This window comes from Thrips palmi, unplaced genomic scaffold (assembly GCF_012932325.1).
Source record: "Thrips palmi isolate BJ-2018 unplaced genomic scaffold, TpBJ-2018v1 HiC_scaffold_12, whole genome shotgun sequence".
NCBI classification, from domain to species: Eukaryota; Metazoa; Arthropoda; class Insecta; order Thysanoptera; family Thripidae; genus Thrips; species Thrips palmi.
This window is the reverse complement of record NW_023144623.1, coordinates 2,484,726-2,502,657: the sequence shown is the minus strand read 5'-3', so window position 1 is coordinate 2,502,657 and position 17,932 is coordinate 2,484,726. Positions and strand designations below refer to the sequence as shown.

General features: G+C 44.0%; 1 protein-coding gene across 1 annotated transcript; it reads right to left on the bottom strand.

Moving 5' to 3' along the window:
- Positions 1–1,679: 1,679 nt before the first annotated feature.
- Positions 1,680–17,166, bottom strand: LOC117640105 (sodium channel protein Nach-like). The gene is made up of 13 exons (XM_034376359.1): positions 16,944–17,166; positions 16,099–16,250; positions 15,550–15,756; positions 13,448–13,604; positions 12,545–12,693; positions 10,916–11,066; positions 9,838–9,933; positions 9,346–9,529; positions 8,543–8,596; positions 7,849–7,990; positions 7,136–7,251; positions 2,866–2,997; positions 1,680–1,976 (listed from the first exon to the last, which is right to left on the bottom strand). Exons 1-13 carry the CDS (start codon positions 16,962–16,964, stop codon positions 1,819–1,821), a joined length of 1,719 nt encoding a protein of 572 aa, XP_034232250.1. The 5' UTR covers positions 16,965–17,166; the 3' UTR covers positions 1,680–1,818.
- Positions 17,167–17,932: the final 766 nt, after the last annotated feature.

The following is a 17,932-nucleotide window of genomic DNA, read 5'->3' as shown; positions in this document are numbered from 1 at the left end:
TTGCACCAAATTATTTCATCCAGTTCCTAGTAGTTAAGGAGAAAATCCATTTGAAAAAGTACATCTCAACTTGACCCCTTTACACCCTGATGTAGCGGAAAAGGAACAACTCAACCAAGTCGACATGACTCCGATGAACATATTGTTGATATGAGATAACTCAACTTGTGTTTTATGTATCGACTAAAAGAAGCTCAAGTCACCCTTAACCCCCTTTCATTTAAGAACCATAACGGAAAAAGAGATAGGTCCAAAAAATGCACCAGAGGAACCAATACTCTCTCCTGACTACAGTTCCACTTGACTTGTTTCCAAATTCCAATTCGTTTAGAAAATACAAGGTAGGTTTACGCCAGACCGCGTCTTGTCGTAACAGGCTTCGCGATGTCTCGCTGCCTGTTCCTCCAAACCGCGCCTGGCGTACCTACCTTGGCCTTCGGCAGGCAATGGCTTGTCCATCGACGGTTACTTGTAACTTCATGCATGCTGGGGGGCCCCCCCAGACCCCCCTTCATTCTAGATCCCTTGTAACTTTTCAACTTGTCGGGGCTGAGCCACCCAGACCTCCCTTCTTCAAGGCAGAAGTGATCTGTCTGCAGAAAACTCGATTTTTCGCCGTTTTTTAGGTGTTTTTCGGCTATAAAAACTGAACCAGTTGAGCTAGGATAGTGAAATTTCGCGTGTGCCGAGCCAAGGACATGCCCAAAAAGTGTGCAAAATTCCACCGAGATCGGCCGAGCCGTTCAGGAGCAGTAGTGCGGACACACAGACAGACAGACAGACAGACAGACAGACGTACAGACAGACAGGAAAAACTTTTCAACCCCAATGGAGTAACAGGCTTCGCTATCGCTCAGCCAATAAGTTGCGATGACTCTGTTTTCCATTTAAGCGGAAAGTGATAAGTCAAAGAAATCCTTTACGCAGTGACCTGACACTCCTGATGTTCATCTCATAATTTAACTAACGCTCCTTGAACTTGTTATCATCTATAACATTACATTGATTAGTTTTAACTTTCCCTGCTAACAGTTTTTTGTTTCCCCTGAAAAGTGGTCATAATGGAGTTATCCCCTTCTGCCGCTTCCTGGATCGATTATCCGTATGCATTAGACGTAGAGAAACACCCAATGACATAAACCTGAATCTGAGACAAAGGCCTTTTGAGTTGTGTTAAATTGGCTCTGAACTACCCTTTTTACAGTGCGTTTGTACAAAATCGAAAATTTCCATTCTTCGGGTTCCAATAACTACCTATACTGATGTATTTGGTTCGCGGTCAGTTTACAATGTCCCCCTCAACTTAAGGTATAGAGAGGACTGCGGACCTTACCACCAAACAGCTGGCAACGAGGAGAAAAAGGGCCAGGATGGACTTCATTTTGCTTAACTAACGTAACGCAAATATCGTCCTCCTTTTATACTGAGTTTCAACAACCAACCATGCACGACCTAGTTGTAAAATGTAGGAAAGGAGATGTTGTGAAATTGAAAAGATAAAGCCTCGCGACAATAACACGTGCACCTGCGATGCTCGGATCTCTCTTGAACATGCGTCACTGGCACTGATTTTTGAACTGATTTTTGTCTCGGTACAAACTTTATTTTTCTTTTTAAATGTCTAAGTAGTTTAAAAAATGTATTTTCGTAAATTTATAAATATATTTTGCAGTGTAACATATAACATTCAGTTGTAATTACGAAACAGGAGCGAGCTTTGCGTGGGGCTCTCAGGTGGTGCTCGCTCTCAGAATGCCTTCGAATGTGGGATGTTCGCAAAGGTCTCGACCGAGGAGGAAGTCGCTTCTATGCAGGTCCTCACTGGCCCACTGTCGCCTTGAAGGGACGGGGCGGACGACGCCTGCCGACGGCGTCGGCACGCAGCGCCAAGATGCGCGGTGGAACCAGCACGAACGGTGAAATGCGACCAGCGGGGGAGCGTTGATGAGCCTTCTCTTCCGATGATTTGGAATTCCCTGCAAACACAGGCTGGACTTTACTCATCATAATGCGCTTTTGATGCACGGCAATGATGGTGTCGGGTGGGTGGGGGTGGAAGGGGGGCAAAAGGACAATTTTCCCCCGCTCCCTTGATAGCCGCCTAAAAGGTAGTCAAACAGCAACACTTTACCCCCTTAAATAAGCAAAAAGTGAAACGTTGCCCCCCCCCCTCCAGCCATCCCCGGACCGACTCTGGATCCGCCACTGTGTCACAAACCATTTGTCCTTACACTTGCAGGTATGAAACAAGGTTTGACCCACACTTTCTGCCTACGGTTCAATGCCACAGGACCCACACTTGTACAAACGTTGTCTCACTCTTGCAAGCCTTGCAAGCGCGGGACAAACGTAGCTCGCGCTAGTAGTGAGAGATATTGGTTCGCCCGAAATAGTGAGAGACTGTCTCCTACTTGAATTTACAGTGTGAACTCAGCACTAATCGAACAATAATGAGAACAACCTAAACAGTTAAGAAAACTTTAGTGGAAACATGAAACTCAGCATTAATTGAACAATCATGAGGCTAAACAGTTAAGAAAACTTTAGATAAACATAGTTCAAGTATTATCAAACACAATTAAAACTCCTAAAAAATGCACATTGTGCATGATGGTCATCAAAACGATAACAAATTAGTCAAATAAGTAAAAACAAACTTCTCAAAACTTGATTAACACTGATAATTTCTTTGATACAAGTGGATAACCTCAGTATCGTCAATCACATTATTACAGTCAATTACAGTGATAGCCAGTTTTATGGCCGAATGTTCACTCGACGCCGTGTCAACGTTCAAAAATTCGGAATGGACGTCAAGACCGAAACCATCACGAAGAACGCGTTCCTGTCGATTCCTATACTTACATGGCGTACTCGAAGCAGTGTTGATTCCTCGTTGCGTTCGGAAGCAAGGACGGATGGTGAAGAAGTAGACGCACTCGAAGCCAGCAACCAGGCTGAAGCCCACAAACAAGCCAGACAGACCACCGAGGGAACCTGGGGTAACAAGAGCAACACGCTTGAAGCCATACGAGGTATTCTGGGCGTATTTAGGGAGAGTGCTGATCCATGACCACTGAGCACCATGACCACCCCCTTCCATCTCTCGAACCCTCTAACCGACGGTGACCGGGTCCAGCGGACTCTCGAGACACTCGGATTGTTAACCATTTTCCACTAGAAAACACCCTTGTGACGCCCAGTTAGAACAAATGTAAATTTATATTTCTGTGAAGCTGCCTAGCATTCTGTACTGCTAAGGGCTGCGTTAATCAAAGAGAACTAAAGAGTAAAGCGGAGGTGAGTTCATGCTGGAGCTGTCTCAGATGGTGTCATAATATAAATATTATTGGCAAAGCCCGTTACTCCGGTGGGGTTAAAAAAAATTTACAGTTTGTGAGTGCGTGTGTGTGTGTACACTACTGCTCCTGAACGGCTCGGCCGATTCAGCCGAGAATTTGCAGGGTCATGAGGTAGGGGTAGGTTGGGTAAGAAAAGTACACTCGAGGCTCGGGTAAGAAAAGTACACCCGTTATATCTTCGAACTGAAACTACACTGAACCATCACGTTAGTGGTTTTAGCAAGATTGGTCATCCCGCTGACGAAAAATAAATTTTGCCCCGTTTACATTGATATTTAGAATAAACTCACGTTTGAAAAAAACATTAAAAAAAACTATGAAAATCTTTTTCTTAAACGTTTGCACTTTGAAGTACAGCTTCCTGCAGAATCAGCCGACAGTCCGATGCAAGGTACCACCTTAAAGCTTAGACCATCATCTTTGAAAAACAGTGCCGTTCGATGCTTTAAGGCTTCAACACAATTTTTTATAAGGGTAAAAGTGAAATGGGGAAGAAAAATACAGTCGGCTGGGGAAGAAAAATAAGGGATTGGGGAAGAAAAGAACACCTTTTAAAAAAAAATTTTAAACGGGATAAATATTGAATTTATCACGGAAAAGTTTTGATTAGGCGAGACAAGCCAAAAAGGTCAACAATGTTATGGAATTTGGGCTCGAAAAACAAGTTATTGGGCATTTTCGTGAAAAGGGGAAGAAAAGTACAAAAATGCTGTACCCACTTTCTCTGAGAAAAGGCTTTCTGGACCTTCTGTGATTAGTCCATGTAGAATCAGAACCAATTGACCAATTTTGACGAAACTTGCACCAATGGCAAGTGAAAACTCTCCACATTACGGGTAAACCTGTATTGAGCCAAGATTGGCGGTCTCCTGGTTCGAAATCACAATTCTTTTCGTTTTACTTTTCTTTCCCGGTGGTGTACTTTTCTTACCCTTTTCGAGGAGTTCCAAAATCACATACATTTTGGTGTTGTACGTAATGGGGGAACAAAAATCAATGAACAGTGATCCATTTCATTAGGAAGGCATTGGATTACAAGTTCACGAGAGCAGAATAGTTAATTCCTCATTTGGAACTTCTGTACAGTGCAAAGTACGCGTTTTGTACTTTTCTTCCCCAACCTACCCCTATGTCATTGGCTCGCCACACACCAAAATTAAGCTTGCTTTTCATCTCAATCCAACAAACAAAACATTGGCAACTATTTTGAGTAGCTGAATGGTGTGATGCAGCGGCATCCTGAATTTATTAATGGCTCTCGCATATGGAACCTGGATGAAACTGGAACTTCAACTGTGGGTAGTATTAAAGAAAAAATAACATGCCCCAAAGACCAGAAATAAGTGCATCAGATCAAAGGTCAAGAGAGAGGAGTCTCTGTAACTACATGCAGCTTCATTAATGCTCTAGGACAGCATTGCACCCATAATTATCTTCCTCAGAAAAACTTTTCAGAAACATATGCTCGCAAATTGTTATCCTAGAACATTGGGACTAGCAAGCCTGGCTGGGTACATGACAATGGAAATGTTCATTCCAACAATGAAAAGTTTCATCGACCACTCGAAGAGTTCAATGGGAAATCCTACTCTTTTAAATGTAGATCATTTTGGAGGTCGCTTGTCTTTTGGAATGTCTCAATTAGGGCAAAGATAGGGGTGTAACGCCCAGGCTTCCTGGGAAAACCAGGAAACAATTTTACCGTAAAGGTCTCCATAAGATTGCAAAATTTTGGTAAGCTGTGAAGTATTTTTGGTCCAAGGTCGCCAATTTTTGGCATTCAAAACGGCTCGCCAAACCGGCAAGCAAACTTGCCACTGGCTTTGAAGTGTGACTTTCCTGTCACGCTGATTTGAAGTGTGACTTTTTTAAAATCGTAATATGGCCATGTGTCGAACCTTTCAGATTTCAGTGTATGGGTAATTGCATACTAAATGTCTGTGTAGAATTCTATACGTATCACTTGCACGATTTTGTGCATACGTAGAATCTACGTAATGTTGTGCGTAAAAATGCATAAATGAATGCAAATTTGAGCAAAACTTTAAGCAAACCGTTACGCAGGTTCGAAACCACGCAGCACCCCGTACAAAATTGTACATCAATATTAAACGTGTATTTCTAGGATACGTCAAAACATCTGAGGACAACGTTCGACAACCCAGAACCGTTTCCAAGATTCAGACCCCCGCCTCCTACAGGAATTTGGTGACCGTGCACTCAAAAACTGAGATTCTTGGAATAAGATAGGCATACTTATCTTTAGTATATTTTAGTCTAAAATACGAACCTAGTATAAATACTTAAATTAAGAGGGAAATAGTCTTAGTATATTTTTCTTATGCGACACTCTTAAATTAAGAATGTGTATTCTTGTTTTTAGAAGGCTGTTTTCTTCACTCATATTCTAAACTTTAGTATATTTTTCTCCAGCTAAATCAATTTAACTTCCTGGATCCGTGGAATATCTAAAATTATCGCCTGGGTCCCTCTGACTAAGCGTCGAATATCAGAGTGCCCAGATAGCAGATCAGCACTATCAAAAATTCTCCTCACAGTGACCCTAGCTGGTGACCCCTGGTGCTGACTGGAGTGGCAGAGCCCCTGAACCCTATCAAGCGACGACCCGGAGCCGTGCGTGAGAGCGAACTTATACTCACATTTATTGAGCTAATATTGAAGCGATAGAAATCAATTTTGCCGTGGGAGAGTCATTGCACCTCAAACGTTTATTCTGTATAGGTTTTTAATAAGAAGGACACCATATTACGGCTGCAAAAGCACTTTTTAACCCAAGACGTAAATAGAGCGACACTAGCGCCACCTAGCGGATGATGACAATACTATCCATTTGTAGCTCTAGAATATTATTTGTTTGGCTCCGACTGTACTTAACAAAAGGGTAACTCAATAGATTACTAGTATTTACTTTGCTAATTTCAATATGGTAGAGAGATTTTGAAAATAGAAAATATATAATTAAGCACTAATAATTTTTATAGATCTCTGAAACTTAAAGTTGCATTAAAGTAATTCTTTTCACACTTGTTGTAGTCCCTAAGACAATAATCTAAACAGTTGTACTTCTAATGATCATGGAAAATTTGTGAAGTGTAAGATTTAACTTTTCTTTTGGACTTTCACGACAAAGTCAGTTTACGTCAACTTGTCGCAGACTTTTGGTCACTTTGTCTGAGGGATGTACTGAAATGAATTCAATTCTGAAACAGAATTCCACTTGTGGTATAGCCACCAGTGTCAGTTTTTACACCCCTCAATCATTGCCAATGTTTTTAGAAATTTGTGTGGGAGACGACAAAATTTCTTCTACGTAAACCTCAATCGTTTGAAAACTTATGAAGCTTCAACAATAATTCTGGGTTCATCTCATGGAAAACTAATATTTTAAAAGATTAATTATTTGAAAAGGAATAAATTTAAAACAAACCTGAATGTCTATCCAAGGACAACAGTATTTCAACTTAGTTTGCAGTGAGTGTGTAGCATAAGTATTCAAATTTCTGAGGACATTGTACAAGTTACAATGCAAACTTTCTAGTTATGAGAATAAATACTGAATGTTAGTATATCGATAAGAGGATTTCTTTAGAGTATGTATTAGTATGGAAATATACTAGCTTTGAGAATATATACTGAAAGTTAGTATACTGATTAGAGGATTTCTTTAGAATATGTTTTAGTATGGATATATACTAGATCCAAGAAAGAGAGTTTTTGAGTGTGGCTTCGGGGCTCGGTGGTTTTGGTCGTACCTAAAAGGTCCTCCGTTAGTAAGTGGCGGTCCATCTTGTTCCGTGTCGTGATGCTCCTCCGCGCGTACACGTGGACTATCGCGTACTCCGACGCGTTGCGATCACTCATACCGCTTCTGCAAAACAATGCAGGTTTAATTATCAATCATATAGGGTAATTCCTACCCGGAAGTGTAGGTTCTTGTTTGAACACTGGTAAAACTAAAGCGTAGTATTACCCTCTGTTTCCAAGCGTAATCTGTTTACGCTTGAAATCAAGCGTAACAGGCTCATCCGCCAAGATTCCCCCTATCTAAATGCATGGGGAAATTTCCAGTGTATGCTTGATTTCAAGCGTAACGTCTTCAAGCGTAACTCTATGCTTGACTCAAGCATAGTGTTACGCTTTACTTTTACCAGTGAATACAATCCTAGGAGTGTGTACTAGTAAGTAGTACACGCTCCTGGGAGCTGTAGGAGTTTGCTTGATGTAGTACACTGTACTATCAAACAAACTCCTACAGCTGTGTGCTGTTGAGTACACACTCCCACAGCTGAACTAGCTAACATTTGATCTCATAACGTAATCATTTCCCTCTCCAATAACGCTCAATGTTATTTTGCATGCAAGACGAGAGAAACAAACCCAATTTGTACAGGATTTTAAAAACCAACATTGAATTCTTCAGAGTTTGAGAGGCCAAATTGAAACATTTTTTTATAGGATGACCCACACAAAGTAGTTGCCAGGGTCGGTTGTCCAGTTGAGGCCACCAGTAGAAGACTTAACGATGTATTGCACGTGTTCACACGTGGCTTTACACCGTGGGCAGCTGGTGACGTTCAGTGGCTTTCGTCCAACTGGCCACGTCGGAGCTGCGCAACAATTTCAGAAATGAAGAGTTATGACCCTTGCATCATTTTCATTCCTTCTTGCGGCATAGACCAAGTGAAGAGGTATGCACAAGTACACCTTTTTCTGTTCGGACGACTCAATGTTGCGCGTGTAATATACGCTGCTTTATGCGTGTAACAATATGATAGACGTCAGTAACGCATACTTGGCCCAGTAAACATCAACAAATTCTTGTGCGTAACACTCTCATTCCAGGAACGTGACATCACGTTGGAACGAACGTGACAAGATGTCACGGATTTAAAAATGAAAAATAAAGAATAAATTATCCGAAATACGCAAACTTGAGTAACTCTTGTCAGAATGTCAGAAACCTATCTGAAAACCTGATTGAAATTCGCGCACTTTTGAAAGCTGAAAACATCTCCTGATAGTCTGTAGAACTCAATCCGTCAATATTACAGTTACTAATAACATTACTAATTACTAGCAATTGTTTCATACACTTGCCTCATGAGGCCCTTACCACCCTGTTATTAAACATAAATTCACTTATGAATCACAGAACTTACAAAAGAGTGCTGCCTGACAAGGAACGTCCAGTAGGTTGCACAGCTTGCGATTCACTGAAATTTGATTTTTAAAGAAGTGGATTACTGAACAGAAATGTAACAGTACTGTGCCCTCGGATAAACTGGGTGATTTCTCCTTCAAGTTGAAAATTGCTTCAGGCTAATTCCACCCTTGTTAGGTGCATTTGATTTCATAAGAACAGGGGGCGGCAACACCCTAAAGCGGCAGTGAGGCGAAGCTCTCACTCCGATCTTGCTCCGTGCAGGGGTCACGGACTTCTTCGAGATTGTTCAAACCATGCCACTGTTTGCAAATCGCTTTGCACATAACGAAAGAGCATCACATAAAGGGTGCATTAGACTCATTGGCAATCCCTTACCTGCTACTTCAGCCCTCGAAAAATCAAAGTGAAAGCACCGGAAAATACATTAAGTCTAATAATTAAGGAAAAACCGCGGGGACGCCATCTTTGTGTAAACATTTCCGCGATTTTCTCTTTTGTACTTAGTAAAATTGGGAGATTTGGGAAGGTCAATGCGTCTAATGCACCCTAAATTTGATGCTCTTTCGATCTGTGCAAAGCGTTTTGAAAACAATGGCCCAGTTTTAATAATCTCGAAGAAGTCCGTAACCCCTGCAGGAAGCGAGAGCTTCGCCTCTCTCCCGCTTTGTAGTGTTACCGCCCCCTTATAGGAAGTTCTGAATTCCCTCTCATGTTCATTTTCTGATTTGAAACAGCAAAATTGACTTGGTTAACCACAAAACACGTCTTGAAGTTCAAAGATCGGTCTGATGTTCTTACAGACATGCGGGAAGGTGATAGGGAAGCAACCGCAAACCTCCATGGTCATGTTGGCCTTGCACGAAGCCATGCAGTTCCCGAAAGTGAAGTTCCTGTACATGGGCAGGTAGGTCTCGTCCGAAAATAGGCACTTTCGCTCGCGCGGATCCAGGGAACGCCGCAACCGGTCAGTGGCCTCCGTCACCTGAAACATTATAGGACGTGATTGTTCCCGTCAGAAGAGCCGCTTTTCAGCATCCGACGCCGGGCGACGCTCGACCTCTGCAAATCGAGGCAGAAAAAGAGACCGGTGATTGTGTAAAAACACTCTGAAACCCGAAAACTACCGAAAACCTTACGAACTATCTTGGGCCTTACAAAGAAAAGTGGTTCGTTTGAACAAAGTCGAACAAAGTATTTTGAGCAGGCACAAGCATCTTCGTGGAACGAACTAATTAGGTTGTACCTTACATTTACTCAAGATACTTTAAAAGTTTTCAAGAGTGAACGCACCTCAGCAACGTACGATATCAGGCTAATTGTGCCTGTTCCGATAACCTTCGTGTGGGCACTCTCATCGGGAAATTGAAGAGCACTGTGAAGTAGTACCTGTGGAACATACGCATGGTGAAAAACAACCAAGTCTCCAGAGTCCTCAGAAAACGAATAAGAAGTGAAAACGGCAGATCAATTAGCAATTAGCACGAGCTCCAGGCCATAGGCCTCACCAGCCGCATCAACTTCGTAGAGACCTTAGTCAAAGCCAAAATTTCTTAAATTATTGAAATTTAATGAAGGATTCAGCCTTTGGAAGTGCATTTAACGCGAGGGGGTAACGACTGGTAAATTTCGTGTCAGCCGGATTACGGATTACCCCGGATTACCCCCAAATTGCCTCCGGATTACAACAAAGAAATTCCTAGATTACCTCAGGATTACCCCGGATTACCTCAAAATTTTCCCGGATTACCCCGGATTACCTCAAAATTTCGGGTCATCCGCATTACGGATTACCAATTTGCTGTCAGCCGGATTCCCGAAGTCGTTACCCCCTCGATTTAACGATTGTCTGAGTTCTACTACCTTCACGCCCCTCTGCAGGACATAAAACAGTTCACGACATTGAATCGTTTACGCCCCGTGCACTGAAAAACCAAACGTGGTCCAGACCGCACCACTGGTGTGGTCAGATGGGTGCCATTTTGACCGCATCAGTTGGTGTGGTCTAGACCACACCAAACGCCCCAAACGTGGTCTAGACCACACCAACTGATGCGGTCAAAATGGCATCCATTTGACCACACCAGTTGGTGCGGTCTAGACCACGTTTGGTTTTTCAGTGTGTACCGTGCCCGTAAAGGCCATAGATTTTATGCCTTTGTTTCACCAGTGCATTAATGCACCGAAACCTCAGAACTCCACTTCAGTGGCGTTTTTCAACCGAGTGATTCGCACGAGCCTGAGAGTGCATGCATATCCTTCACTCAATGTTTACTAGTGACGACAATGGAGACTGAAACTTCAGAAAGAAATAATTTCCACCAGAAACTCGCCAGTAACAATGAATAGAGAACCCTCTAAGTTTCCCTACCATGACTGAGTACGATGGCACAATGGACGCGAAGTAGTTGCTCGGTTGCACGTACACTGCCATCGAGAGGCCGTCGGCGGAGCCACACGCCGACAGGCGCTGCACGCTCCCTGGGGCCGTGCCCACGCAGCCGCCCGCATGCGTCCTCGTCCTCGGTGGATGGAAAAGGTCATCAGAAAAAGATCAGTGGCAACTAAATCTTGTTAAGACGGCGTAGCTAAATCCTAGGTCGGCTTATTTTCCACACGGTAAAAACGGTTCCTGCACTGTCAGAAATTTTGTCGTAAATTAGCGACAAAAACGTCGCTAATTTTGATAGCGACAGAAATCGTTCTGAAACTACTTCGTCGTAACCAAACGACTAAAAAATCATTTCTCTACGACAATGTCGTAATCGCGATTACATATTATAAAATCTGAGATCCCCGAAAAGTTGATGAAATGCTGCAATTTTGCTCGCTTATTTACGATTTGTGTCGTTCATTTACGATTCATTACACAAATTTACGACAAGATTCGTAAATGTACGACTGAAGTCATAACTGCACGAAATGTTCAATAGATAAATTACGATCGTTCGTAAACTTGCAATTAAGTTGTAAATTTACGAATTAATTCGTTTCAAAACGGAACTGGTCGCTATCAAAATTAGCGACAAATATGTCGCAAATTTACGACTCAAATCGTATATTTACGACTTGAGTAGTAACAAAATGTGTCCTTTAAAAACGACATAATTGTTCTACAAAATGTCGTAAATTTACGATTATTTTTAACAGTGTGGTTTTCCCAGGAACTCCCTGGAAATCGCCTATGCCTCTACCATAGGCTTCCTGAAAAAAACAGGTACCGCTTTGACGGTGCACTGTTTCTTCTTTTTAAAACAACGCAATTTCATTTGAATCCACCCTGTTCCTTTCTGTTATTTCCTCTTGCCCTCCCTTTCTCGTCTCTACCTTCTACCACCCCGTCCCCTTTTCCACCCTACATCTAAGCCGTCTCCACCCAGAAGTCCTACCACAGCCTCCCCTTTTCCACCCTATCTAAGCCGTCTCCACCCAGAAGTCCTACCACAGCCTCCCCTTTTCCACCCTACATCTAAGCCGTCTCCACCCAGAAGTCCTACCACAGCCTATAAAATCGCTGCCGTATACGGAAATGGTGGTGGTTCCCAAGACAACTGAGGCATTTACGTTTCTTGACTGCGGACCGGTCTGAACTAAACAGCGTTCGTAAAACGTTCCAAACGTCGTTAGTTTGGTTTGAAGCGTAATTTAATTTCGAGTTGATGGATGGTTTAAAATTGGACCAGTCAAATCTGTGGGGCTCTCTCCTTTCCAATGACACCTGGATACTGCCTGAAATGTAGGCCAAGAACCATAATTTGCCCCTGTTTGTTGGCAAAGAGTGCCACTACATGCGTTTCGTCAAGAAATGTACGTACAATTTTGACCATAAGCGTGAGGCAAGTTAAGAAAGTCCATAGAAGTTTAAGAAATGCAATGATGAGAGAGGGCTCCACCACACCGTCAGTCCGCTTGAACCGCATTTAAACCCCTTGCCCCTGTCCTTTCAACTGCGTATAGTGATAATTGTCTTGAAGCATAAACGATGTTCATTGTGACCTACTTGATGGTGTCTTGCTCTCGGTCGAGGTAGTTAAAACTGCAACAGTAGCCGTACGAAGTGCGAACCTTGCGAAAGAGGTCTGAACAGCGGGAGCACAATTTCCTCTTCCACCGACACTTGACAAGAAGCTCGTCACAGGAGGGCGATACCTGCCAAACACCACGCGTTCCCGTAAACGCTTTAAAAGTGTTTTCAAAACATCCGAAAACTCAGACCAATTTTTAGAGACTATAGGATAGTCCGAATTAGGTCTTGGACTGGCTTCAAGCTTCTGCACTAAATTCAATAACAGGAAAAGTAGCGACATACGTCCGGCAACTTTGGCCCGTCCCGTACAAATAGAAATGTGTGAATTTCGCCTATGTTTAGCCCTGACGGGATTGGAACCTGAGTCTGGGGTCAAAATAAATGTTATTTTCGTCATCAGCACCCTCAAAAACATCAGAAACGATGCAAAAACTCGAATAAAAAGAATGTTCAAAATATACCCCACTGGGATTTGAACCCGGGTCCAAACGTCTCCGATTCGCTTGAAACTGGCACCATTGGTTTCGACTCGTCGCCCTGATTCCAAAAATACCCCTACATGCCCTGCTAGCTGTAACCGTTGCCGAAATCCTCCTCAACCCCATGTAGACCATGATGCACCTGCAGCAGCGCCCACGGGGCTCGGATCGGATTTGCTGCCACCGGGCGGTTCTTAGGATCACCCAAGGAGGCTGTATACCAAATTTGGTCAAGATCGGACCACGGGAAGTCCTCGGACGAACGAACGAACGAACGAACGGACGCACAGCATGCATCATACTATATGCCCGTCCCTCCGTCATTTTTTTACAAAAAAAAAATACACGGGACGGGCCAAAAAGATGGATATGAAATACGGGTCATGAAACGCCGTACCATCCACATGACTTGGTCGACGCTCATTTTGTTGGCGTCCAGAATCGCCTGCAGTCGCTCCAGGTTGCTCGTGTTGACGGCCCGCGGCAAAATGATTTCCACTAGTTTGGCCATGTCCTGCAGGGCATCTTCCTCGGTGACTCCGTCCGGCAGACGCCTGAACAAGGACAACTAATTGGTCTCACAGCAAGGCCCAGGAGTCAATGGCCTCCAAAAAAGGCACTGGAAAACTCGAGGGGGTAAACACTCCAAGAGATCGTGTACAGAGTACTCCGTATTACGCGGTATTACGGCGATATTACACGTGTATTACGGTAAGAAAATGCCAAAATTTGGCACATATGGCCCAAAATACAATTACGTACGCGTAATACAAGGTTTTCGTGTACAGGGTATTACACGAGTGTTTACCCCCTCGGGAAAACTGGTTTGCATACCTAACTCATCCAAGTATGCATCTACAGATGTGTACTCAGCTGAGTATGCATCTGCAGGTGTGTACTTGCAAGTATGCGTACTGAGTACACACTTCAGTATGTAGAGTATACGAGCAGTGCATCCCGAAAATGCCCTATGCTTGGAAATGGGAAGGCATTGCACTTCAAGCACTCTCATTCCAGGAACGTGACATCACGTTAAAACGAACGGGACAAAATGTCACGTTCCTTTGAGCATTGTGCCACGTTCGTTTGAGCATTGTGCCACGTTCGTTTGAATGTGAACAAGCTGATTTTTGGCCAATTCACACCCGAACGAATGTGACCCAATGCCAGGGATCCTTAACTTAACATTTAACTAGCACTGTTGTCATAACGTAACGTAACATAAGACAATGTTCGCTATAGGTTAATGGTACGGACTTATGAAAGTACTTGCAAAAGTATATCCACACAAATTCGAGACATAAAAAAATAACTTACCCTTTTGAAAAGATGTTAGGGTGATTCCGCGCGTAGAGGGCGTTTTCGTGTCCACACCCTCCCCAGAGCGAACTTATTCGAGTGCAGTCCATTTACACACTTAAGAATCTTGTTTGGCACTAGAATAGCTTGTTCCCTTTGTATACGGACTTTCAAAGCTAACATGTGACGCGGGAGAGGGGCCAAAGGGTCGATTTTGTAAGTTCCGTCATGTCCATTCGCACCTTACACCAACTTTGCGGCTCTATAACCCTTCGTTCCATTCAAATCTTCGAATTCCACACACACCCATCAAATCTCCAACTAATAGTGACTATCTTGCTTGAATTTGAAGATCGTATATTGATTGGAACTGTACTTTCAGAACGCGTACTAAATGTCCACCGTACTCCGACTTTTACCTTAGCGGTTTCAAAGTAAGCACCCAAAAAACTACTAGGAGTGCTCCGTGCTCAAAACCACCGCCGTATTTGGAATCAGCACGGTCTGTTTACCATTTGAACGAGTTTCGGTGGCGAAAAAGTGAGGGGGGTGAGTGTGCGAGTGGAAGTTGTGAGTGAAATCGGTGGGTTGTAACAATTGGTGTAATTTCCGTATGCCCCTCTCGCTCCTCGTCTATTGGGTTTTGAAAGACATCCTACACGTGAAAAGATGTGTCTTGACGTCGAACTAGTGTGCCAAACTTATGGCATATTTCTGTGGCGATATGCAGTTGCAGTGAGCCAGAAACACCTGTTTGTAACTTCCGACAAGCGTAATTTCCGTCATATTTTCAGTCAATTTCGTCATATTTTATAGGGGGAGAAAACGAAAGTCAACTTCAAGCTCGCCCACGCTCAGAGTGTCTTCGTGGGGTTCAATTGATGCCATCTAGGCCAAATTCCGGCCGAACAAGCAAGATTAATTACTTGACTTTCTAAGGTGGCTAAAACGGCCCCTACGCACGGAATCACCCGTTAGAAGTTAAGGGTAATAACTTTAACTCTTATGATAACGTTATGATGCCCTTATGAGGTAAGTTTAAGGATCCATGCCCAATGCTCAAACGAACGTGACACGTTGTTCGTTTCAACGTGATGTCACGTTCCTGGAATGAGTGTAATGTGCAGCGCGTGCAAAAGCATTGCACCAATTAACGCTGTATCCATAGCGTTTGGATTCTCGATCCGCCGCTGCACTCACATGGCGGAGATGAGCTGCGCCGCCCTGGAGCGCAGCACCTTGTTGCTGGGGCACACGGTGACGGCGGGCACGTGCACGCGCCACAGCGGGTGGTGCGTCGTGTCCACGGCCAGCAGAGTGCGGTGCGACTGGTTGAAGTCGTACGCGAACAGCATGGTCCAAACGGCAGCCACCATGGAGACTGCCACCGCCACAACCCAGAACACCCTGCATCACACACCAAGCTTCCCATACTGCCAGTGCATCGGGACCGTTTCTGAATCTTCTCAAACTAGTGCGCTAGGTGAAAACGTCACCTTGTCGTTTTAGCCATTCGTCAACTCCTGGATTTCTCCAGATCTAAAAATCTCATCAATTAAGAAAAAAGTTCACTTAATTTTGAGTAATTTTCTAGGCAAACGTGAAATTTTGAGACATTCGTTTCAACATGATTCCACGTTCCTGGAATGAGAGTGCACTTGGCGGCACTTGGGCACACTTGGAATTTGGAGTGTACCAGGAACAGGCTCCGCCGGCACTCAGTGCTCTGCTCACACGCTCCTTTCGCACCTCTCGACGCCGTGTTTCCCCGGCTGGGCGATGTACTTGTAGCCGTGCATGCCAGTCTGGAGGCAGAATTCCACAGCTTGTCGGCGCAGGGCGTCCTTGCAAAGCTTGGCGCCGAGGTGGCGCTGCGTCGTGCCAGCCGCCCCCACATTGTCCTGGGAATTGACGCAATTTGTTCGAAAGATTGTCTGCTCAGATATTATGCGTTAGGCCAGCCAAGTCACCCAGAGAAACCTTGGCGAGCGATTGTGAAAAACTTAAGAGACATCATGAAAATGATTTCCGCGGCTCGACTAGACGGTTCCCAATTATATGAGACGTTTCAATTCGCTCCTTAGCAATTGTACGAAAACGGTTGCCACGTGGTCAAGTATCTGATTTCGTGTAGTTTGTTAGAAATGCTTTATGCAGTTAAAGCGGGAAATATTCGTCGAGTTCGCGCGTTTTCGCCGCCCCCATACAAAAATGTCCCACCCCGAGCTGCACTGTGATGGTTTTCACTTGATGACAATTTCAAGACTAATTTTACTAACTATGATGTCATCAAATAGCCACGCCCATGAAATAATTATATGATCCTGATCACACCTCTCTGTGATGAGATTTCCATCATTTGCAAGTGATGAAAGTGTCATCCACGATTTTGTCATAAAGTGACTGTGACCCGAAGCTGCATGGGCGGACAATTAAAGCAAAACCTTGCCTCCGAGACAAAGAGTGGTTCTTTGCCCCCCCCCTCTCAGGTCGGAGTTTTAACCCGGTTGTCAAGGTCATTAAACTGCACCGGTCAGGACCAACACAATTGCATATCAATGAGATTCGTGAAATGAAAGACGCTTAAGACTCACGTCTGTTTCAGCAGCCCTCATTGCGCAAGTATGGGAGTTCGTCGCGAAGTGCGCCACAGTCCTCTCCCGACTGCCCGGGCCCTGCGCTGTGCCTGAAGCCACTGCCAAACCCGCCTCTGCTCGCCTCTGATGAAGGAGGTATACTGAAACTGACTACTTGAGCTTGGAATCGAGTCTGCGGGCGCAGATGGTATTGACTGGCGGACGTCGGACTTCCGTCGGCAAGGCAGCTAATCACCCTGCCCACACCGCGCGCCGCCTGAGAGCGGCCGAACCGGAGAACACCTGCGTTTAATGACCTTTGGTGTGGAGCTGAGCAACAGCCCCCCAGGCAGAGCTTGTGCAGTGGAGTGGGGTGGTGGTGCGTGCACGCTTAAAACCTTGCGAAGTAACTTGAGCATACAAAGTACAAACTAATTTACTTTGTTGTACGAAGAAATAGTTCGTAAATTACGAAGTATTTTCTTAGTAAGCTTATGAATGCTCACAATACTTTGTTATAACTAGCTGCTATTTTCTTTGAAAGGTCCAAAATAGTTTGTAAGGTTTTCGCAGTGTGGCTGGGGTGGTCACCACACTACCCCTTTAAAAAAAGGGAGGGGGCATGTAAGCCACCCCTCCCTCTCCCAAGGACTTCCATGCACATCACTCAAGTTGGCGGTCTCACTCTAGAAAATTTCAATGCAAAATTCTGGAACATTGTTACGCAGTAATTTCCACAACGAATTTTGCAGTATCAGGAGTGTCACAGTTTTCTGTTTCACATCGTTCTTTTATCCTATGATGTAACATAAATTTGAAACGTGTTACAGAAATTTGTAACGTGTTACAGAAATATGCAACATCGATTCAAAATTTAGCACAGTTTATGATCCTTGCTTCTGTTGCTCCTGTTACCATTAGTTTCGAAAAACCTAAAACCTGTACTAAAGTCCGTAGCACTGTTTTAGACTGCAGAATCATTAGTGAAACAATATCTGATCTTTTAA